At 37.1% G+C, this 23,844-nt stretch overlaps 1 protein-coding gene across 8 annotated transcripts in view; it reads right to left on the bottom strand.

The window, feature by feature from the left end:
• Positions 1–23,844, bottom strand: part of CCDC15 (coiled-coil domain containing 15) — a 54,390-nt gene that overhangs the window by 24,593 nt on the left and 5,953 nt on the right. For 4 of the 8 annotated variants that reach the window (XM_036859919.1, XM_036859918.1, XM_036859924.1 and 1 more), the window contains exons 3-12: positions 23,538–23,687; positions 22,492–22,683; positions 16,716–16,829; positions 12,315–12,437; positions 11,449–12,057; positions 10,746–10,868; positions 10,384–10,506; positions 8,106–8,180; positions 7,073–7,195; positions 897–989 (exon numbers count right to left, since the gene is read on the bottom strand). In XM_036859919.1, coding sequence (XP_036715814.1) covers positions 897–989; positions 7,073–7,195; positions 8,106–8,180; positions 10,384–10,506; positions 10,746–10,868; positions 11,449–12,057; positions 12,315–12,437; positions 16,716–16,829; positions 22,492–22,683; positions 23,538–23,687 — 1,725 coding nt within the window. The remainder of the gene's footprint in view (positions 1–896; positions 990–7,072; positions 7,196–8,105; positions 8,181–10,383; positions 10,507–10,745; positions 10,869–11,448; positions 12,058–12,314; positions 12,438–16,715; positions 16,830–22,491; positions 22,684–23,537; positions 23,688–23,844) is intronic. The other 4 variants (XM_036859921.1, XM_036859922.1, XM_036859923.1 and 1 more) reach the window with 4 other exon arrangements.

Below are 23,844 nucleotides of genomic sequence, written 5' to 3' on the forward strand. Positions count from 1 at the left end.
AGCAACTAAGCCCGTGTGCCACAACTACTGAGCCCACATGCCACAACTGCTGAAGCCCACGTGCCACAACTACTGAAGCCCACGTGCCTAGAGCCCGTGCTCCACAACAAGAGAAGCCACCGCAATGAGAAGCCCATGCACCGCAAGGAAGAGTAGCCCCTGCTCGCCACAGCTAGAGAAAGCCCGCGCGCAGCAACAAAGACACAACGCAGCCAAAAATAAATAAATAAATAATAATAATAAAAAAAAAAAGCAAATGCTACTACCCTGTGTGTGATCTGTTCATACTTCCAAATTTATATATTCTCTTTTTAAGGGCACAAGCTACTCAAAGAGCACTAGTATACACACAGACATGTTTTTGTCCTTAGAGTAGCTTGTGTCTTTTTGGTAAAAATTATTAAAACTATAATAACAGTTCTCAATATTGAGGATACATCACAATCATCTGTGGTGTTTTTTTAAAACAAAGATGCCCCAAACCTACCTAAGATACTGATTCAGTATATCTGCTTTGGGTCCTGGCATTTGTATTTGGAAAAAAGCTCCATGTCTGATTCTGGTGCATGGCCAGTGTTAAAAACTGTTCATTTAAACTAACTTTAGATTGAAAAGGAAAAAAAGGAAGTCACAAATTAAAACTCTTCCTTAAATTAGCTATTATGGCAAATATACACTAACTGAAGAAACTCACTAGGATCACCTCTCTGATTTCACATCAAGGTACCCTAAATCCTAGAAGCTTAGAAGAGAAGTTCAACATATTAAAATGAGTCAAGTAACTTTTGTGCCTTTATCTATGGAATTTGTAGTACTAGCTCTTAATGTGTTAGGACACAACAAATTGTTTCCAAAAGTAGAAACACTGATGTCCAAAAGCCATTATCACTACATACCTCTTTCTTGTCTTCCTCTTGACTTACTCCTGACTGAAGTGCCAGGGGAGTTTGGAATTCAGTGTTCAATCCTGATTGATATTCACCACCAACCTGTTAGAAAGTCCAGTCACACAAAGAGACAAAATTGCCAAAAGTTAGCCCTATGTATGCTTTTGATAATTTCATCTATTGATTCCTTTCTCCTGCAATCTTGAGCTCAACTGGATAAAAAAATTTAAAAAAACAAATATAAAAGAATAAAATTTTAAGAAAGAATAAAAGAAAGAAATTAATCAAACAAAAACAATAAAGAAAAGAAAATATCCAGGTCAAAAACATGGATGGGGACTTCCCTGGTGGTGCAGTGGTTAAGAATCCACCTGCCAATGCAGGGGACACGGGTTCGAGACCTGGTCCGGGAAGATCCCACATGCCATGGAGCAACTAAGCCCGTGTGCCACAACTACTGAGCCTGTGCTCTAGAGCCCGCAAGCCACAACTACTGAGCCCACACACCACAACTACTGAAGCCCACGCCTAGAGCCCATGCTCCTCAACAAGAGAAGCCTCTGCAATGAGAAGCCTGCACACCGCAACGAAGAGTAGCTCCCGCTTGCCACAACTAGAGAAAGCCAGCACACAAGCACACAGCAACGAAGACCCAATGCAGCCAAAAAAAAAAAAAAAAAGAGGATGAACTAATGACAGATCAAAATGTTCAGAATGAAAGTACTTCTAAACTGATCACTTGAAATCACTCTATCATGAGTGTGTGCTTGGGACTGAATCCAGGATATAAAACTAGATCCCTTAACATCTCAAATCTATAATCATTTTCAATTTATACATATTCTTGCAAGGTGTGAGTTTAGAGAATAAAAGCTTGAAAATATTATAGCCATCAACTGACATGGCAGGGAAGAAACTGGGGCTTATTTCCCCCCTAATTATTAGAAAAGCCTGTTGACATAACTTAGTACACTTACTTGGACATAATATGGTTCAAATTATGATCTCTAACTTTTAGAAATAAAAGTTTAAAATTACTTTTATCTTTTTAGCTTAAAAGTTATTTATCTTTCAGCAAAGTTGCAAGATACAAGATCAGTATGCAAAAATCTATTGTATTTTTATGTACTTGCCATGAACAATCTGAAAATGAAATTAAGGGGAAAATCCATATAAAATACCATCAAAAAATACTTAGGAATAAATTTAATAAAGGAAGTGTAAATTGTATACACTGAAACCTACAAAACATTGTTGAAAGAAATAGAAGATCTAAGTGAATCAGAAGGCTTAATATTGTTAAGATGGCAAATTGATCAACAGATTTAATGCAATCTACATCAAAATTTCAGCTGACTTCTTTGTAGAAGTTGACAAGGTTATCCTTAAATTCATACGAAAATGCAAGGGACCTGGAATAGCTGAGATGACCTTGAAACAGAAGAACAAAGTTGGAGAACTCACTCTCCCCAATTTCAAAACTTACTGCAAAGCTACACTGATCAACACAGTGTGGTACTAGCATAAGGATAGACTTATAGATCAATGGAATAGAACTGATAGTTCAGAAATAAACTCTTAAATTTACAATCAACTAATTTTTGACAAGAGTGACAAGCGAATTCAATGGGTAAAAAGAGTCTTTTCAACAAATGATGTTGGGTCAACTGGATATCCAAGTGCAAAAAAGAATGAAGTTGGACCTCTACTGAACACCATATAAGAAAATTAATGCAAAGGGGATTGAAGACCTTGCAGAATGCAAGAGATATAAAATTCTTAGAGAAACACACAGGAGTAAATCTTCATGACCTTGGATCAGGCAATGGTTTCTTAGAAATGACACCAAAAGCACAAGCCACGAAAAAGTAAGTAACCTGGACTTCTTCAAAATTAAAAATTTCTGTGCTGCAAAGGAAAGGAAACCACCAAGAAAGTGAAAAGACAACCCACAGGATAGGAGAAAACATCTGCAAATCACAAAACGAATAAGGGTCCTGTATGTAGAATATGTTAAGAACTCACATAACTCAATAATTAGAAGACAAATAATCCAATTACAAATTGCGCAGAGGATTTAATAATTTTCCAAAGAAGATATACATATGGCCAATAAGCACGTGAAGAGATGCTCATCATTAATCATCAAGTAAATGTAAACCAAAATGTACATTTTGATGTAAATGTACATTTACATCAAGTAAATGTAAACCAAAAACACAATGAGATACAACTTCACACCCATTAAGAGAACTATAATTAAAAAGGCAGACAATGACAAATGTTGGTGAGGATGCAGAGAAATTGGAACCCTCATAATACTGCCAGTGAGAATGAAAAATAGTGCAGCCACTTTGGAAACCAGTTTGGCAGTTCCTCAAAGGTTAAGCATATGATTACCATAAGTCTCAGCAATTCCCCTCCTAGGTATATACCCAAGGGAAATGGAAACACGTATCACAGAAAAACTTATAAACAAATGTTCATAGCAGCATTATTCATGACAGTCAAGAAGTGGAAACAATCCAAATGTCCATCAACTGATGAATGGATAAATAAAACGTGCTATATGAATATAATAGAATATTATCCAATGAATAGGAATGAAGTACTACTACATGCTACAAGGTCAATGAACTTTGAAAACATTACGCTAAGTGAAAGAAGTCAGTGACAAAAGGCCATTCCACGATCTCATTTATATAAAATGTCCAGAACAGGCAAATCTATAGAGACAGAAAGTAGATTAGTGGTTGCTTAGGGCTCGGGATGGGGGTGAGGGGAAAAAGGGAGCGAGTGGCTGCTAATGGGTATATGACTTTTGGGGAGTAATGAAAATATTCTAAAATCGATTGTGGCAAAGTTTGCACAACCCTTTGAATATAGTAAAAACACTGAATTGTACACTTTAAATGGGTTACTTGTATGGTATATAAAGTAGTCAATCCTCATTATTTGAATACTCCTATATTATTTGTGAATTTGCCTATTCGCTAAAATGTATTTATCACAAAGTTAATACTCGCATTGCTTTTGTGGTCACTTGCAGACATGCACAGAGCTGTGAAAAATCTGAATCGTCAGTCGTGCACATTGCCAGCTGAGGTCGAACACGGCGATGCCCTACCTTTGTTTGGGCCTTCATGCTGTAAACAAATATCCCTTTCAAGGTACATTTGGTGAAAAGGTTTTTGTATTTTTGTGCTTTTTTTGTTGATTTTGCTGTTTAAAACATCCCTCAAGCTGAAGCACTACCTAGTGTTCTTAAGCATAAGAAGGCTGTGATGTGCCTTATGGAGAAAATATTTACATGTATTAGATAAGCTTCGTTCAGGCACGAGCTATAGTGACACTGGCCCTGAGTACAATGTTAATGAATCAACAACACACATTAAAAAGGTGTCTTTAAACAGAAATTCACACAAAACAGTTGAGCAATGAATGGTTCAGTATTCACTAAAATTCAGTGTTTACGGCAACTTTATAGAACATAACTACTATGAATAAAGAGAACTGATTGTATATTTCAATAAGGCTGTTATTTTTAAAGTTATTTATTTGTTATAGAGGAAATCTGAAAACAATACATAGCAAAAGGCTAATGGTGGTTATCTCTGGAATTTTGGGGGTTTTTTCTTTTTGTTTATTTGTATTTACTTTCGCTATAATAAAAATGAAATTTTCTGCTTTCAAAAAAGTAAGAAAAACTGGACTTCCAGCACTGGCCAAGCAGTAAGCCCACTCTGAGCCTCTCTCTCTCACTGATTGTAACTAAAAATTCCAGGAAATGTGGCCCCTGGTATCTGGAGAGTATATGGGGTGGGTATCCTCAAGAGGAGTGAGTTCAGAACTCCACTCAATACTCTGTAATGACCTATATGGGAACAGAATCTATAAAAAGAGTGGATATGTGTATACGTATAACTGATTCACTTTGCTGTACAGCAGAAACTAACACAACATTATAAATCAACTATACTCCAATAAAAATTAATTAAAAAAAAAAGATGCATGAGTTAGAAAAGTGGATTCCTTAATTCTGTGTATGAACTGGCACACATCCCAGAATCACCCCTGAGCTGTGCATGCATGGGATGGACTTAAAGAAGTATAATGAAGGCTTTGAGAACTGAACTAACATTGGAGCCACTGTTCACAGAAGATGAGGAAGAACGTATAATCTGAATTTAACCAGGTTGACTGCTTGCCAAAACAAACAAAAAAAAATATGCAACATTATTCAGAGGATTTTAATAGAAACCTGTCTCACAATATAATATTCAAAATTGGACCCAGAAGAAAAGATGGCAAGATAATCCAGAATATGGATCCAAAGAAAGACAATTCTTCCTCTGAGATTAGTAGGAACAGGTAAGAATGGCAAAAAAGTAAATGGTCAAGGGAGTGATTGCATGATGGCTTCTATTTTTTTTTTTTTAATGAAAGTCTGAGAGTATGGGGGTGCAGCAGGAACTTTAAGGAGTATTTAAGGGTTAGAATTATCAGTGTGGGCCATAGGTGAGGGAGCAGACAAGTGGCAAGTAAGGAAAAAGCTAGGCAGCACTGGGGACCCAGCTGTGACTAATAACCGTAAGGATGAATGTGTATAAATCTACACTATTAAAGAGCTTTTTTCCAATAAGGCTGGATTATTTGGGAGCCTAAAATGTGAAAGGACTGATCCAGGGTTGAGGATTTTCAGGGCTGGTATGGCAGAAGGACAAGAAGAAGAGGTTCTGACTACCAAAGCTGCACCCTCAACTAAACAGTCAGCATTAGGTACCCCTCTTCTGTGCTCAGCTAATGCCCTATGCATCCTCTACCACTAAGTACGTTGCTTCAAAATTATCGCTTATTTGTCAGTCTCTCTTCTTTAGACTGTCTGAAATTTGAGTGCTATGTCTTGTTCATAGTTATATCTTTGATATTTAGAACCTAAACAATGGCTAACATCAAACAGGTGCTCAGTAAGTGTTTGATTGACTAATTCTTTCTAAACAAATTTAGCAAGAAACTAGCAGGTACCAGGCACCATGTTAAAGGCTGTCCACACTCCAGTAAACAAAACAAGTGTGGTGCCTCTCCTCATAAAGCTTATAGACTAGTGGAAGCCATGTAAATAAGTAAATAATTACGAACTGTCTTGTTTATGGAGAAGGAAACAAACAGAATGCAGGGACAGAGGAAAAACAGAAGAGGGGAGGCCTAATCTTGATAAGGTGGTCAGAGCAGTCTTTTCTAAAAAGGTGACATTTAAGCTGAAACGTGAAGGATGAGAAGGGACCAACTTTGTGAAGAAAAAAGAGAAGACTACCCAAGCAGAGGGGGAAAAAAAGCAAAACAGCTGAAGTAGAAAAGGGCCTGGCATAGTTCAGGATATATAAATGGCGATGCAGAAGAAAACATGACAGCCTTCCCTTAGACCAATCTTAGAGACCCAAACCAAAAATAACAGAGGATCTGCAGTTTAGTCCTAAAAACCTCAGCCCAAATCCATAATTCTGCCTTTATGCCTCCTTTTCTTTCTGCTCTCTTAAAACAGCCAAGAGGAAATTTCTCTTTATCTCTTTCATATATTCTAACAACGCTGGTTGCCTGAAGGCTCTGTCTTTAAAATAACGTGAAACCACAAGTCAGAAATTATCCAGACAATGGTAAAATTCTAGTGGGAATAAACTAGACTTCAGTTAAGTCATAGAAAAATCTTAGTAGGCCAGCGTACTGTGACATTTTCTTGAAAAACTATAGATCTTAAATCAATACACCAAAACTTAGGCAATATAACCCTAACAAGCTCCAGCCCAAATTCTGAATAGTTTATTTCTTGGTGATCCTACCTTATGCTCTACCAGGTTACTAATGGAGATCTAGTCCTGGCTGTTGGTGAAAGATCCTCCTGACCCCTCCCCCTCAGAAACCACTTATTTCTTTCCCTCTCACACCATAGAAGACAACGGCCACCAGAAATACACCTTTAATAAAAGAACATACATGTAAAAAATACAATTTTCCAATAGGCAACAAGCGCTCCTGACAATACCCTAGGCTTCGGCGGGTAATCTTAGATTTTACACACTATGAAATAAACTCAGAATCTGCTTTTTGCTCAGCCTTACTGCTCCCAGCTCAGTAGGACCCATAACCCTATCTAAACTCCAGGGCTCATACTCTACAGTCTGCTTTACCTGTCTGCTGCTGAAAGCCTCTCTCTGGTGCTTGGGTGGAAGATGTTGATGGCCGGCCGGAAGCAAACCTGCTCGCTGTCTTTCAGCTGTTCCAACAGACGGTTGCTGTATGGAGCGTAAGCTCTAAAAGATACAAATGCATTCACCAAATTGTGTGAGCAGTGACGTAATGGTAGTAAAAATACTTTAGGCTGCAGCGATACCCCTGCTGTAATCTAAATAGGTCAGAATAGTCTAATACATTACGGCATAAAAGTAGACATTACACTTCCTTCCACTACTATGGATCTTAACTGTATCTGCAAAGCAATAAGTTTCTCTATCCATAAAACAAGGATAAGAGTAGTATCCATCTCCCAGGGTAATTGTGAGAGTTAAATGAGACAATGGATACAAAGTTTTAGAACCATTTTGGCTATGGTAAATGCTTAATGAATTTAAGCTGTTAGTCTTAATAATATTAATAACATTATTGATAATATTAATAAGAGATAACACTATCATCATCATCATTGTTGTTGGTAGTATAGCTCTGGCAAGTCTATATCAGACTCTAACTAACTGACTTTCTGCTGCTTACACTTTACTATACTCTGCTCTACCTGCTCTCTGGTGGAGCCTGGATCCTGGATTTCATGTAAAACATATTCATGATGCTCCAGAAATAACTCCATTCTCCATCTCTCATCTGTCATATTATGTGAGGCCTGCCCATAGTTCCTGTGCTAAAAGAAAACAAACATTGAACATCAATTGTCCAAGCGGTAGCATCATGCCAGGGCAATAGTAAAAGCTTCAGTGAAGAGGCCAGGAGTAGTTTCAACAGGGCAGAATGGTCACGGAACAGGAGGACATTATATCTTTGCCCATTGTTATTGACCTTAACATTAAACCCCTGAAGCAGTTACTACTTTGCCCTGTCAATCTTGAACCAAAACCTAAGGAATTTACTCTCTGTTACTTACTTCTCACTATATTCTGCTTTACTTATTCTCTGGGAGAGGCTAGGTCTTGAATACCAGGTGAAACATACCGATGGCACTCCAGAAGCAACTCCTCTTTCAATCTCCCATTTCTCAAAAGATGAGGGCTGCTTGATACACTTGTTCTAAAGGAATAACAAAACACAGAACTAATTGTCTAAGCAAAAATTATAGGTTAGTGACAATACTGTACACTTCAGTGACAACCCCGAAATAATGATACTAGGGGAGGGTAATATAACAATTAGAGGTGTGCATGTGTGTGTTTAATATAAAATTTCCAAACATACATAAAAGTGGGAAAAAAATTAGTATAATAAATCCCAGATACCTATCACCCAGCACCGACAATTAGCAACATCATGTTTTTTGTTTTTGTTTTTTCTTTTAATTTTTATTGGAGTATGGTTGATTTTACAATGTTGTATTAGTTTCAGGTGCACAGCAAAGTGAGTCAGTTATACATACATCCACTCTTTTTTAGATTCTTTTCCCATATAGGCCATTACAGAATATTGAGTAGAGTTCCCTGTGCTATACAGTAGGTCCTTATTAGTTATCTATTTTATATATAGTAGTGTGTATATGTCAATCCCAATCTCCCAATTTGTCCCTCCCAGCAACATCATGTTTTTTCATCCATCTCTTCTCCCACTTTCTTTCCTGGAGTATTTTAAAGCAAATCCCAGATTATTCTGGCATTTTTTTTCTTTTTCATTTTTTGCATGGGGCAACTCTTTATTCAACAACACATTTGGAAGAAGATAAGGCAACAAGGCAATATTTTTATAATGTTGCTAGCATTTTCTCAGGTAAAGCCAGGAAAAAAGTTTGTGTCATTTCCCGAAGTACTCCTACTCGATGTCCCCAATAACTCCATGCAGAAACACTAGAAGTGGTGAAGTCTAGGAAGTTTTGAGTGGCAAACAGCTTGTTTTTTCCTTCATCATAATTGGTTTGCAAATTGGATGTCTGGCTTTGGTGTACTGCTTCAGATGGCCAAGAGTAGAATTCCTTCAGTATGTATAAGACTAAAGGTCAAAAGCCAAATTTGCTGAAGGACTTGAGTTCAAGAAGAACAATTTACAGATAACCAATCAATGTTATATAAAACCTATCTCTTATTTAACCCAAATGACAGAGGTATGCTTTCTCACCTGGACTCTTTAGATCTGGCACACTCTGAAATAAATGAAGACATCATACTCTTAGCCTAACTCTAGAAGCTTTAATTCTATGTAGTCTACATACTAGCTAGCTTGGCAAGCTCCAGCCCAAATCTTAAGTAATTTCATCTGTTACTCTTTTAGAAAGTAGACAGTGCTCTCACTGTATTCTGCTCTACCTGCTCTCTAGGGGAGGCTTGGTCTTGCATTTTAGGTTTAACATACTGATGACACCCCAGAGTCAATTCATCTCTCACTCTCTCTTCTCTCATAAAAGATGACAGTTGCTTCAGAAACATGTTCAAAAGAAACAACAAAAACAGAAAACAAGTCGTCTAACCAGGGCAACAGGCTAATCTTAATACTCTAGGCTTCAGTGAGAACTCCAGGGAAATGGTACCAGATGAGGATATTCTGATACATTTTGGTTTGAACGAGGATGTTATACTTTTACCCCAACTCTATAGATCTTAATTTTTTTTTTTTTTAAATTAAACCTTTCTTACAACACTTCTTAATTTTATTTATTTATTTATTTTTGCTGTGTTGGGTCTTCGTTTCTGTGCAAGGGCTTTCTCTAGTTGCGGCAAGCGGGGGCCACTCTTCATCGCGGTGCGCGGGCCTCTTACTATCGTGGCCTCTCTTGCTGTGGAGCACAGGCTCCAGATGCGCAGGCTCAGCAATGGTGGCTCACGGGCCCAGTTGCTCTGTGGCATGTGGGATCCTCCCAGACCAGGGCTCGAACCCGTGTCCCCTGCACTGGCAGGCAGACTCTCAACCGCTGCGCCACCAGGGAAGCCCCTAGATCTTAATTTTTAATCCCCAAACACGTACAGAATAGTCTGACAAACCACCCCCCCCAAATTTTAAGTAATTTAGTATCTGCTAATTCTTCCTATAATATTCACGTAAGGGCAGTATGCTTGTGGTAATAAAGTGGGCTTCAGCAAAAGTTATAGCATAATCTTAGTAAATTAAAGTAGTCTGATTCCACAATAAGAATATGAATGTGATTTATCATCCTTCTGAATGACAGAACTGATTTGACTGATACAGTTCACTGAACAAGGACCTGATTCTATATTTGACATTACCAGTTGTTGAAAATGTATAAAATCCAGTTACTTTATTTCTTATCTATCTCTTTCTGATTGTGCTCTACCTGATCTCTGATGAAGGCCTGGTCCTGAAGTTTAGGAGGCAGATACTGATAACCTGCCAGAGGAAAGTCTTCTCTCCCTTTCTCATTTGTCATATCACAATATGACTCCTTGAAGCGTACCTTCTAAAAGAGAAAAAAACATAAAGTGTAAATTGTTCAGTGGGAGTAACATGATAGCAATAATATTCTAGGCTTTATTGGGAGCCTTACGGTAATTTTTTCAACTCCAGATAATGTGAAACATTATGGAATACAGCAGAAAACCATACTTTTTGAAATCTAGCTAAGAACAATCTTGGAAAGTTCCAAACTAAACCCAAACAATGCAGTTCCTGATGGTCTCTCTCCTTTTTCTGCTCTACCTTGCTGTTGATGAAGGCCTGATCTTGATGCCTGTGTAGAAGATCCTGATGGACATCCAGAGGAAACACCTCTCCCCCACTCCTACCTATCAAAATTGATGCTGGCGGCTTCAAATTTGCTTTCTAAAAAAGAACAAATATAAAATAGCAATTGTTCAGTTAAGAAAGACAGGTTAATCAATAATACTTTAGGTTGCACTGAGAATTCAGGAGTTAACTGAGGTCAGAATATAATTGAACATCTTATAGAATAAATTAACACATTATACTCTATTCCCCATAAACCCAGCCACAACCCTAAGTAATTTACTTCCTGTTGATCCCTTTCTTCTTCCTCTTGGTCTAACTGATCCCTGGTGGAGGGCTGACCTTGGAACCTGGGTAAAAAATACTGTTGGACACTTGTGGGCCACTCTTTTTTCCCATCTTTCAGCTCTCAAAATAAATGACGGCTGCAAGAAATACTTTCCCTAATGAAGAAAATTTTTTAAAAAGCAAATTGTCCAGACAGGAGTAATATGCTGCTGATAATATTTTAACACTTAATAAGAACCCTGGACATTTATTTGATAAATCAATCAGTAAACTATTTTGTTCCAACTATGGCTCTCCAAATCAGCTGCAATATAGTCCTTGCAAATCCCACTACAAGCCTTAAAGAGCTTATTTCTTTTTGTTATATCTCCTTTCCACTCTATTTTACCTGATCTCTGGGTAGAAAATCCTGGTCCTGGCATTTGGGTTGAACATTCTGGTCTTTGGGAAGAACATGCTGGTCTGTGGGTAGAAAATCCTGGTCCTGACATTTGGGTAGAACATTCTGATCTTTGGGAAGAATATGCTGGTCTGTGGGTAGAAAAGCCTGGTTTTGGAGTAGAAAATCTTGGACTTCCAAAACAATATTCCCATCTTCTAGTTCAACATTCTGATCTTTCAGCATAACACTCTGAGTTTTGGTCTTAACAGCCTGGGCTTTGGGCTCAAAAGCTTGGCCTTCCAAAACAATATTCCCATCTTCTAGTTCAACACTCTGATCTTTCAGCGTAACACTCTGAGTTTTGGTCTTAACAGCCTGGGTTTTGGGCTCAACAGCTTGGCCTTCCAGATCGATATCCTGGGCACTGAGCCTCAGCTCAACGCTCTGGGCTTCCAGCTCAACACTGCAGACACCTGTCAAATCACCCTGGGTTTGCAGCAGGTCACCTTGGGCTTCTGGAAGATAATCCTGGGCTTCTGGCAGAACATCCTGATGTAACTGCTTTACCTCTTCCTCTTCCATCACAGCAAATAATGGATTTTTGAATTGTACTTTCTAAAAGTGAACATAAACATCAAATATAGAATGCCAAGCATCAGCAACACTGGGTTTTCTGCAAGATTCCTAAAATAATCTTAAAAGGATACGGTAGTCAAACAAATTACTAAAATAAAATGCAAAATTACGGTCTTTGCTCAACTCAATAGAACCTAAATCTACAGTCCCAAACCAGTACAAGAATACTGGCATCTCTAGTCCAAATCATAATTACTTTAATTTCTATTACACTATCTCTTTTCACTCTGCTTTACCTGAACTGTGCTGAAAGGTATATCCTTGTCTTCAAAAAGGAGATTCTGCTGGTCCCCCCAAGACAAATTCTTTTTCCCTTTCTTATCTATCATAATAGATGAAGATTGCTCAGTGTCAGGTTCCTAAAGAACACACAAACAAAAATGGAAAAGAAAAAAAAAACAACCAAATGTATCTGTTACAGGTAGAAACAAGAATGCATGCAAAAGAATTAAGTTAGAACTCTTCCTCACACCATATATAAAAACTAACTCAAAATGGATTATAGACCTAAATATCAGAGACAAAATTATAAAATTCTTAGAAGAAGACATAGGATTAAGCAATGGCTTAATAGATACTGCACCAAAGGCACAAGCAGCAAAAGAAAAATAGATAAATTAGACTATACCAAAACTAAAACTTTTGTGCTGCAAATGATAGCATTAAGAAAGTGAAATGACAACCCAGAGAATGGGAGAAAATACTTGCAATCAAGTATCTGATAAGGGACTTGTATTCAGTATAAAGAATTCTTATAACTTGATAATAAAAAGACAACTCAATTTAAAAATGGCACTACATTTGAATACAGATTTTCTCCACGAGAGATATATAAATGGGCAATAAGCACATGAAAAGATACTCAAGATGATTAGTCATCAGGAAAATACAAATCAAAAGTATGGAGAGATACCACTTCACACCCACTAAGGTGGCTATAAAAAAGATGCGCAATAACAAGTTTTGAAGACGATGTGGAGAAATTGGAACCCTCATACATTGCTGATGGAAAACACCTTGGCAGGGGCTTCCCTGGTGGCGCAGTGGATAAGAATCTGCCTGCCAATGCAGGGGACAGAGGTTCGATCCCTGGTCTGGGAAGATCCCACATGCCGTGGAGCAACTAAGCCCGTGCACCACAACTACTGAGCCTGTGCTCTAGGGCCCGCGAGTCACAACTACTGAAGCCCGCATGCCTAGAGCCCGTGCTCCGCAACAAGAGAAGCCACCGCAATGAGAAGTCTGCACACCGCATCAAAGAGTAGCCCCCGCTCGCCGCAACTAGAGAAAAGCCCACGCACAGCGATGAAGATCCAACACAGCCAAAAATAAATTTTAAAATTAATTAATTAATTTTTTAAAAATTAAAAAAAAAAAACACCTTGGCAGTTCCTCAAAATATTAAACATAGAGTTAACATGACCCAGAAATTCCACAACCAGAGAAATGAATGTCCATACAAAAACATGTAAAAACTGCTTATAGCACAATTATTCATAAAAGCTAAGAAATGGAAACAACGCAAATGTCTATCAACTGATGAACAGATATACCAAGTGTGACATACTGATGTACTTATACATGCTACAATGTGGATGAACTTTGAATACATTATGCAAAGTGAAAGAAGCCAGTCACAAAAGACCCCATATTATATTATTCCATTTATATGAAATGCCCAGAATAAGCAAATCTACAGAGACAGAAAGTAGTTTAGTGGTTGCTTAGTACTGGGGGTAGGGACAGGGAGGGACTGGGGAGTGACAGTTAACAGGTACAGGGTTTCTTTCAGGGGTGAAGAAAATCTTCTAAATTAGATTGTGGTGACAGTTGCACAACCCTGTGAATATACCAAAAACCTCTGAACTGTACACTTTAAGTGGGTGAATTGCGTGGTATGTGAATTATAGCTTAATAAAACTGTTAGAAAAAAACAACTATTGGGCATTATAATCTTAATACTTAAACCCATCCTTAATTAGCTGTGGATAGTTCTAACAAGGCATCTTTTTTCCTCTACTCTTTACATTTCCCTACCTGATCTTCCATAAATTTCTGGTAATCTACAAGAGTTAAAAGACCTTGATGGACCTCAAAGGGCATTTCTCCTCTTATCCCTAATTTATCCTAGTGAATGATGGTTTCCTACAAAGTGCTTTCTGAAAAAAAAGAAAAATTAATACAAATATAAATGGTCTAGAGAAAGCAATATGCTCATGACACTAAGCTGAGTTTTTGTGAAAGATCTGGAGCAATCCTAGCAGGTTATGGTAGTCTAATACAGAATAGTGAGTTCTATTTCAAGTATACAAACAAGTCACTTACATATCAAACACATGGAAGTGAAATTCCTGGTAGGAGAATTTTTTTTTTTAACATCTTTATTGGAGTATAATTGCTTTACATTGTTGTGTTAGTTTCTGCTGTATAACAAAGTGAATCAGCTATACATATACATATATCCCCGTATCCACTCCCTCTAGTGTCTCCCTCCCTCCCTCCCTATCCCACCCCTCTAGGTGGTCACAAAGCACGGAGCTGATCTTGGTAGGAGAATATTTTAACTTTATAAATGATAATTTGCCCCTATCCTAGCCAGTAACAATTTCAGAAGGCTTATAATTTTGTCTTGGTGATCTAACAGTGGGCAAGGCAAATATATCTCTTCTATGTTTATCTCTAAATCTGGAACAACAATAACAACCAGAGAGATTCTAATGTCAGTCAAAATAAGTCTAACAAGAAAACGAAACCAGAGTTCAGCTGGGTTATAGATTGTTCTCCTTTCTGACTGGCAGCTTCCTCCTTCACACAACTGAATGGGTAGAAAACTGCTCAGATTTGAGGGAAAGACTACGTACTTGATAAGAAAAATTTCACTAATTTCTTAGATCATTCTCAATTATATGGAGTAGATTTGTTTGTGATGTTTTACCTGAAAAACACACATGCATTCTTTGGAAGCAAGCAGCTAGCCTGAATTCACCATCAACATCATAATGAATTACACTTAAATGGCACCTTTGACGTATCAAACTGGTTTACGCAAGGATGTTATCTCAGACTTAATCCTCCTCCCTTCTACTGGAGAATTATTTCAGTCAGGCCTAGGAACAGTACTCTTTCTGGGAAAAACATCAGTTGAAAGATTTGAACATGCTCCACACAATGTGAAGTATCAGTCTCTAGGCTCTGATAACCCTAACCCTTTTTTTTTTTTCTGGTTTAAATAAAATGTGTCCAATCATCTCCTTTGAGCAGTACCGGGAAGTCAGTCTTATGGACCAAACTATAGTACTGCCAAATCCGTGGTAGAGGTATGAAAATTGTCAAGAAACTAAGTCAAGAATTTAGTTTCAAAAGAGTCTTAAGTCACAACAAGGCAATCCTAGAAAAAGTTAACCATACTTAATGCATCTAAGATGAAATGCCATATGTAGGCACACCCATGCCCACTTGTTTTTTATATTTAACTATAAATTTCTTAATTATCGCTGAAGAGGAAGGTATTAGAGCTTAGTATTCTACCAACTGCAAACATATAAGAGACAAATGTCTTTGATGGTTGCACAGAGATACTTAAGGAAAAAATACCAAAATAAAATATAAACATATATGTAACCTAGGAAAATGTAAAAAAATACCAATTAGGAAGCAAAACTGAGAAAGAACTAAGCAAGAGACAGAGTTCATAATGGTACCAAAAAAAAAGAGTAAAAAAAGACTAATTAATGATCCATTTTACTGATGCTGCCTATCAAAACTTGAAATTAATGCTAAAATTAAGTAAACACAGGAAAATACATGGGTTTAACATCCAAATTTGTGAACATGGAAATAAGGAGGCACCAAAACAATGTAATTTTACAAGCATAGCTTTAAATATTCTTTTAAGTCTAACTCCATATTTAGGTTCCAATTATTCACTCTAAACTTATTCTATATTTTGAATCAAAAGAATTTCTTTCTTTTTAAAAAATAATGGTATTGACTTTTTCCTGATTAAAAAATAAAATATATACATTATGGAAAATTTCTACAGTAAAGAAAACCAAGAGAAAAAAATAAAAATCACCTGTAATAACACTATCCAGAAATAATCAGTATTAACCTCTTGGTCCATTTCTTTCCAGGCCTTTGTCTCATAGCATTCTCTCCCCATCTCGATATTTTGCTTTATTTTTTTCATAGCACTTATCATTTGAAATTATATTTTGTATTTATTTGCTTATTTATTATATGCTTCCCTACTAACACAGGAGCTCCTTGTCTACCTTTTCACCACTGTTAAGTCCTGCTTCTAGAACAATGCCTGGCAATGGTAGACATTCCATAAATATTTATGGAATGAATTTTTTTAATTGAACTTATATTGTATCTAATTTTATATCCTACTTTTTCCACTTAACTTTATATCACAGACACTTTCCCTAGTCTTCAGATATCCTTTGAAAGCATGATATTTTTGATAATAGCTATAAACGAATATATCATAACTTTTAAACCACTCCCTACTATTGGATAATTAAGGTTATTTCCAATTATTTTTCAGGTCTAAATAATGTAGAGATGTAAATTAATCTTTATCTTATTTTTTATCTGTATTTTTCGAACCAGCTCATTAGAATTTAATTTACCTCTTGGGTGGGAAAGTTTTTCTTTCGATCATCTGGAAACACCGATGCATTTTTTTTATTCACAGTCTTAAATGATGCCAGCCGTTGACGTGCTTCTTTCATGGTTTGACTAAGCTGCCAAAGAAAGGGGAAAAAAAGAAAACAAAAACGGGCTAAAGTCTTAATACCAAATTCACTAAGTGTTCCAACAGGAAAACAGGCCCCTATTATTAAAAAAAATGCCAGACCTAAGACAAGAGGATTACTTGGAAAGGAGATTTTCTGATCTGCTGATAAGTGTATTTACAACATTATTTTCATTATCTTAAGAGACTGTATTTCATGACTTGATTTAAGTGCTGTTACTCAAATCATTTTTTAATAATGTATGCTTTATATTAAGTACGTACACAAAAATATTAGAACCTAAAAGTCTGAATTTGGAAATTATTGAGCAGATACATTCCTTACCTTCTATCCATCTTCTTAATAAAGAGTTATTTCTTCAACTGGTCCTTGCATGCCTGATCACTTTTATCACTCCTTGTAAGAAGACTCTATTCCTAGTCCCCCTAAAATCCTTTTTTCCTATTTACATGAGTCTCTTCTTCACCCATAACATTTGAAAACTATAGTTTAGTCTTTTCTCAAATGTCTCTTCTTCCAGGAAGCCTTCCTAAGTTAATTTAGAGTATAAATTCAAACCTGTCAACAGAACCAATTTGTCTCAGGTACTCTAGGTAACAATTGATAATAAATATTAATATTAAATATGTTAATTTTGTGTTCATTCCTTATCTCTACCTAGCAATTTCAGTAAGTATCTATTTTGATTTCTTTTTCAGAGAAGCACACAGCCTAATTTACATTTCACATATCTGCACAGAATGTTCCTTTAAGGAAAATACAGAAAAGCACATTCCCTATACTACTCAGTGAAATTATGGCGAAGCCAGGACCAGTTCTAACCCATCCAGTGAAAGTTTAATGACATCATTTCTCCCTTAAAGGGAAATAATGACTATGATTTACAGATATAAATAACAAATACTTTATGATATTTACTAATAGTGACGTAGAGATAAAAACACTCTCTTGCTAACAGCCCAGTTTCCTTACAGCATTATCACCTCTGTTTTGTCCTCGTTTCTAGAAGGTCTATACCTCTAGCCAGAGAAATCAGCTTGAAACATTACTCTTTATTCTACTAAGAGGAGGACTTCCAAATTTGGTTAGTGCAGAGGGCTAAAGGGGTCAAGATAGAGTTAATCACAACGCAAAAAGAGATAGTATATCTGCAGTTGAAGTTATGAAAAAATACAGAGCCATGAACATGCTTACTTTTACTCCTTGCCAAGTGTGGTAGACATTATTGCCCTGCACAAAGTGACCAAGGATGCAAAATACTTGCTGTAACAGATTTAAAATAAGAGTACATAATCTTCATTTTCCATCAAGTCCAAACCTCTATTAGTCGCAGATTGATTTTAGTCCCTTAAGCAGGATATTTCAACTGGTCCAGCAGTTGGACTAAACATTATGTTCAGTTTTTCTGTCTTTACCAAAACCCTTCATCAAATCAACCAGAAGATCCTTTCAATAACCTGCTATGAGGACTGTAGTAGGCTGAATAATGGCCACCCAAAGATATCAGGGCTTAATCCCTGAGATGTTACTTTATAAGGAGAAAGGGCCTTTGCACGTGTGATTAAGGATCTTGGGATGAGGAGATAATCCTGGATTATCCAGACAGGCACTAAATGCCATCACAAGTGTTTTTATAAGAGAGGTAGAGGAAGATCAGACATACGGAAGAAGTGATGTGAAGATGGAGGCAGAGATGGGTCTGATGTGGTCACAAGCAAAGGAATGCCAGCAGACACCAAAAGCTTCAAGAGTCAAGGAACAAATTCTCCCTAGAATCTGCGGACACCTGGATTTTGACTTAGTGAAACTGATTTTGGACTTCTGGCCTCCACAACTGTGAGAGAATAAGTTTCTGTCATTTTAAGCCACTGAGTTTGGGGTAATTCGTTACAGCAGCCACAGGAAACTAATACAAAGACCAAAGTTAATGTTAATAAGCACTAAACAAAACACAGAAGACAAGGGGATGGTAAAAATCAAATTATGTAAAATGAACAGGCAGAGAAGTACGTTCCTCTTATTGTAAGATAATGGTGATCACTACATATATTGGTGAGTATGTGTGTGTATATATATGCATTTGTATGTGTATATATATACATATATATTTACATATGTGAGTTTAAACACATATATGTGTTGTGTTTGTAACTACTCAAAACATAAAATTTGACCAAAAGTCTTGTCTGTTCTTTTTCTTTTTGGGGGGCCGCGCCACGCGGCTTGCAGGATAGTTCCCCGACCAGGGATTGAACCCAGGGCCACAGCAGTGAAAGCACCAAGTCCTAACCACTGGACTGCCAGGGAACTCCCCCAAAAGTCTTTTCTGTCCTAGAAGCTTAGACACAATTTTCATTCCTTTGTAGCTGTTGTTATCAACAAAGACTGGCACTGAATCGCTAACCAAGACTTAAAAATTCCCTGATGGAAATAAATTATTATATAATTACATAGAAAACCCAGCTATCAATAAGCAAAGGTAGTTCTGACCAATAAAATGTACTATACAAACAAATTTTGAGATTTAAATAAACAAATTTTGAGACTTAAATCTTAAAATCTAAAGCAAACACTGATCATATATTAAAATGTAAAACTTCAAACAAATATGTAGGATGAAATTTGACAAATATAGATATCTACTGTGACATTGTTCCCCACTCATTGTTCATATTTTCTTCAGTTCTTTTTTTTTTAAACTTTGGGTTTATTTATTTATTTATTTTTATGGCTGTGTTGGGTCTTCGTTTCTGTGTGAGGGCTTTCTCTAGTTGCGGCAAGTGGGGGGCCATTCTTCATCGCGGTGCGCGGGCCTCTCACTATCGCGGCCTCTCTTGCTGCGGAGCACAGGCTCCAGACGCGCAGGCTCAGTAATTGTGGCTCACGGGCCCAGCTGCTTCGCGGCATGTGGGATCTTCCCAGACCAGGGCTCGAACCCGTATCCTCTGCATTGGCAGGCAGATTATTCTCAACCACTGCGCCACCAGGGAAGCCCCAGTTCTTTTTAATTTATTCAGACAATTAGGAATTTATATGGAACTATATAAATGAAACAATGTAGTAATAACATGTAGGTCATGGGAAAAGACTATAGATGAGATCTAACATTTATAGGATTTCACCTATTGCACTGCCATGGAGGCCTAATACCAATGTATTTAAATGTATGTTAATGCCATAAAAATCTACCCAAAGTTGAATTCTATCCAAGTACAATATAGTTTATTTGCAAAAGATAACATATTGATTTTTCAGTGTGTTAGACTTTTCTACAGCCACAAAAATACCATACACCTAAAAACTCACATGAGGCCCTTAGCATAGACTATGAACCCCAATGTAGTGCATCAATTTACCTTTAAGTAGGCATACCAAACTAGAGGTTGGCCAGTAACCTAGACCTAATGCAAAAAGGCAGGATGGGCCAATAAAGATTCCTTACCTTACATAATGAACAAGGAAGTGTTCAGAGAAAAAGTCAGAGACAGGAGCTGGACCTAAAAGATCCTAAGATGGAGAGAAGAGGCTAAAGGAGCCTCAGGTATGCCAAAGTTTTGGAGCTGTGATGATGAAAATACCAGTTAGTAGTAGAAAAATAAGTAAAGAAGAGAGAACACATGTAGAGACAGGATGACCAACTCTCCGTTTGCCTGAAACTGTCCCAAAGGAGTTAGTGCTTGAACTCTGTCTCATTGTCTAGTTCTTAGCGACATCTAGTGGATAGAAACTGCAACAAAAACAGTAAGATTAAAAAAAATTGAGCATCTATTGTCATGGTGTTGTATGGGCAAAAGTTTACAGGCTTAAAGTAGTTTAAGTCACTGAACATTCCTCAGTAGTGCATCTTCTTTTAAGAAAAAAACAGGGTTGGGAACTCCCTGGCGGTCCAGTGGTTAGGACTCCGCACTTGTACGGCTGGGGGCACGTGTTCGATCCCTGGTTGGGGAACTAAGATCCCACATGCCACAAGGCACAGCCAAAAAAAAAAAGAAAAGAAAAAAATGGTATAAAAACTTTTTAGATTTGGGGAACATTTAAGGCTTTTCATAACCTGATTTTTTCCTACCCGTCTAGACTCATTTTCTGTTGCTTTACCCTGTACACTATCAATTAGAAAGGTTCCATCACTTATTAGCAAATATATTGGGTTGGCCAGAAAGTTTGTTCGGGTTTTTGTACGCTGTTACAGAAAAACCTGAACGAACTTTCTGGCCAACCCAATACTAAGCTCATTACATATTCTAGACTTTTTACTATTCCTCCTATCTCAAAATTCTTTTGAATTTACCAATTAAATTCAGTTTACCAATTCAAAATACACAGCTCAAATCCACCTCTTCCAGGAATTCTTCCCAAACTATTTCCTTGGAATTAAAAAATTTTTGAATTTGCACTGTACAAATTTATCAACAATGCAGCAAATATCTCCATATTATTATCTAATAGATTGGGGGTCTACCAGCTTTGTATCTCTACTTGGAAATATAAACCCATGAAAGGTCCTATTTCACATATTAGTATCCCTACAATGTTTAACAAACACAGTATATTCAAATATCTGTGGACTGATGTGTCCTATTCATGTATCAAACAGATGAAGTAAAATCCTCACTACAATGGAATTTATAGCTACCAGTAGCATGAAAGCAAGGACTGTTATTCTGTCTCAGTCAATGTTCTATCCTTTGCAATTTCTGCAGTGCCTGGCTCAATAAATATTTGCTCAGTAAACTGTTCATAATCTTAAAAACACAAATGGTTATACAAATGATCACTACAAACCAAATAATGACAAGAAAAAGTCATAGTTTGGGCAGAGAGAAAAATCTTTTTAATAAGTATTTCAACATAACACGTGCTTATAAAGCTTTCCCTATTTATACTAACAGCATAATCAGATTTGCTTCATACTTATGACGAAGTATGTCAGCAATCACACAACTTTTATTTTCACATAATCATAATTTTCCACATTTTTGTTCTCCTCTCACTAACCCTAGGATTACATTTTAGAATGATAAGATGAAGGATTATTCCCACAGAAGAGTTGAAGAACATGATCAACCGGACAAAAGCCTGGGTATATTATGCAGGGTGGAGGGGGGTACTGATTAGATGGCATCAAGTGATTTGAGTGGATGAATCTACTCATGGTGGTTAATTTTTAAATATTCATTATATAAAGTGAGTCACTAAAAAGTTACATTAAAAAATTCTGAATATGTTAATTTAGAGTTTACTATATTATTACTTGACTTATAGATCAATTTATTGTGATAATCAGATTGAGGGACAGAAAAAAGAAACAAAAATAATCTTTTGTCCATATGCCACAAACTGAGAGTAACTTACCCGTAACACAATTTCAGTATAACTGAAAAATCTACATTCTTTGACCTAAAGCTCTTTCTAATAAGTTTTGAACTCTAACACTCTGGCACCTTTCTTTAGATGATTCTTAAGTGTCTGACCAATAAATATAAATTTAAAATATATATAAAAATAAACATCATCCCACTATTCCCCACTTTACAAAGGTAAATAAAAAGAGGAGGTGATAAAAAGCGAAGTTGAATGCGACACCTCCTAATCTCTACATCATAGCCTAAAAAAAACCCAGAGACATAAAATAAAATGAATATGTACTTACAGCCTGGGCTTGTTGTTGGAATAGTTCATTCTGATTCTCTCTATCTTCTATTCCATCCTCAAGCTTCTGGGAAGGAGGTAACCTAGCACTTCCAATAGCAGCATTCAAATGGTTTGGAAAAACACTCGTTCTTTTAAGAGTTAAGTATGCTGGATCGGAAGAGTGCATGGCTATAGAGCCTTCTTTTTCTGCCTACACAAAGGAAGAAAGAGTGAGCTTCCCCCAGTCCAGTGCAATCAAATAATGTCTACCAGCAGCCCAAAAGCTTTAAAACTGGGGTTGGGGGGAAGGAGGGGAAGACTTTAGCTGGCAAAAAAACTAACATTTACCAGGCGCCTACTATGTGCTAATATTTTACATTATCTAATTCTCAAAACAACACTGGGAAACAAGTATCATATCCCCATTTCACACATAAAGAAACTATAGTCGAGAGAATTTAAGTAATTAGCCCAAAGTCACAAAGCTAGTAGGCAGCAAAGCCAGAATTCAAACCCCAACCCCAAACTCTGACATTGTTTATAACTATTTGGCGAAAGCAAAAGAGGGAGTCAGAACAACACAGGAAACAGAAACAACAGTTTCTCTATATACAATCCACTGCCCTCACTAGTAAATCAGATTATGCGAAGCCTGGAATCAAAAGAAAGTGATTCTGGGCTTCCCTGGTGGCGCAGTGGTTGAGAATCTGCCTGCCAATGCAGGGGACACGGGTTCGAGCCCTGGTCTGGGAGGATCCCACATGCCGCAGAGCAACTAGGCCCGTGAGCCACAATTACTGAGCCTGCGCGTCTGGAGCCTGTGCTCCCAACAAGAGAGGCCGCGATAATGAGAGGCCCCGCGCACCGCGATGAAGAGTGGCCCCCACTTGCCACAACTAGAGAAAGCCCTCGCACAGAAACGAAGACCCAACACAGCCATAAATAAATAAAATAGTGTTAAAAAAAAAAAAAAAAAAGAAAGTGATTCTGTCATTGCCTAATAGCATTTCTCATAACAAACACACTTCCCATTCAATCTTTACTCAGGCTCACTTTTGAACTTACGGCTTCATAAGACCTCTGAAGTTGTTGCTTTTTTCTCAGCCTAATTTGCTGATTTACTCGGCGTTTGACTTGTCTCTGAAAACGCTTCAGAGCTTCTTGTTTCTTTCTTAGCTGTTCCTTTAGCTCTTCTTCAATCAAATATGCTGAAGTCTTTAAAGATGAAAAATAGAAAATAAACTTACATGTCCCATTCGTTTTGCCCATTAGGACTCTGTTGTAAACACAAAGCAGTCAGAATACAGCCCTGAAAAAATAATTCAGTTCTACAACCCAAAATTCCCCATACAGTAAAGAAATCACAGGAGTT

The sequence above is a fragment of the Balaenoptera musculus genome, chromosome 8 (assembly GCF_009873245.2).
Source record: "Balaenoptera musculus isolate JJ_BM4_2016_0621 chromosome 8, mBalMus1.pri.v3, whole genome shotgun sequence".
Taxonomy (NCBI): domain Eukaryota; kingdom Metazoa; phylum Chordata; class Mammalia; order Artiodactyla; family Balaenopteridae; genus Balaenoptera; species Balaenoptera musculus.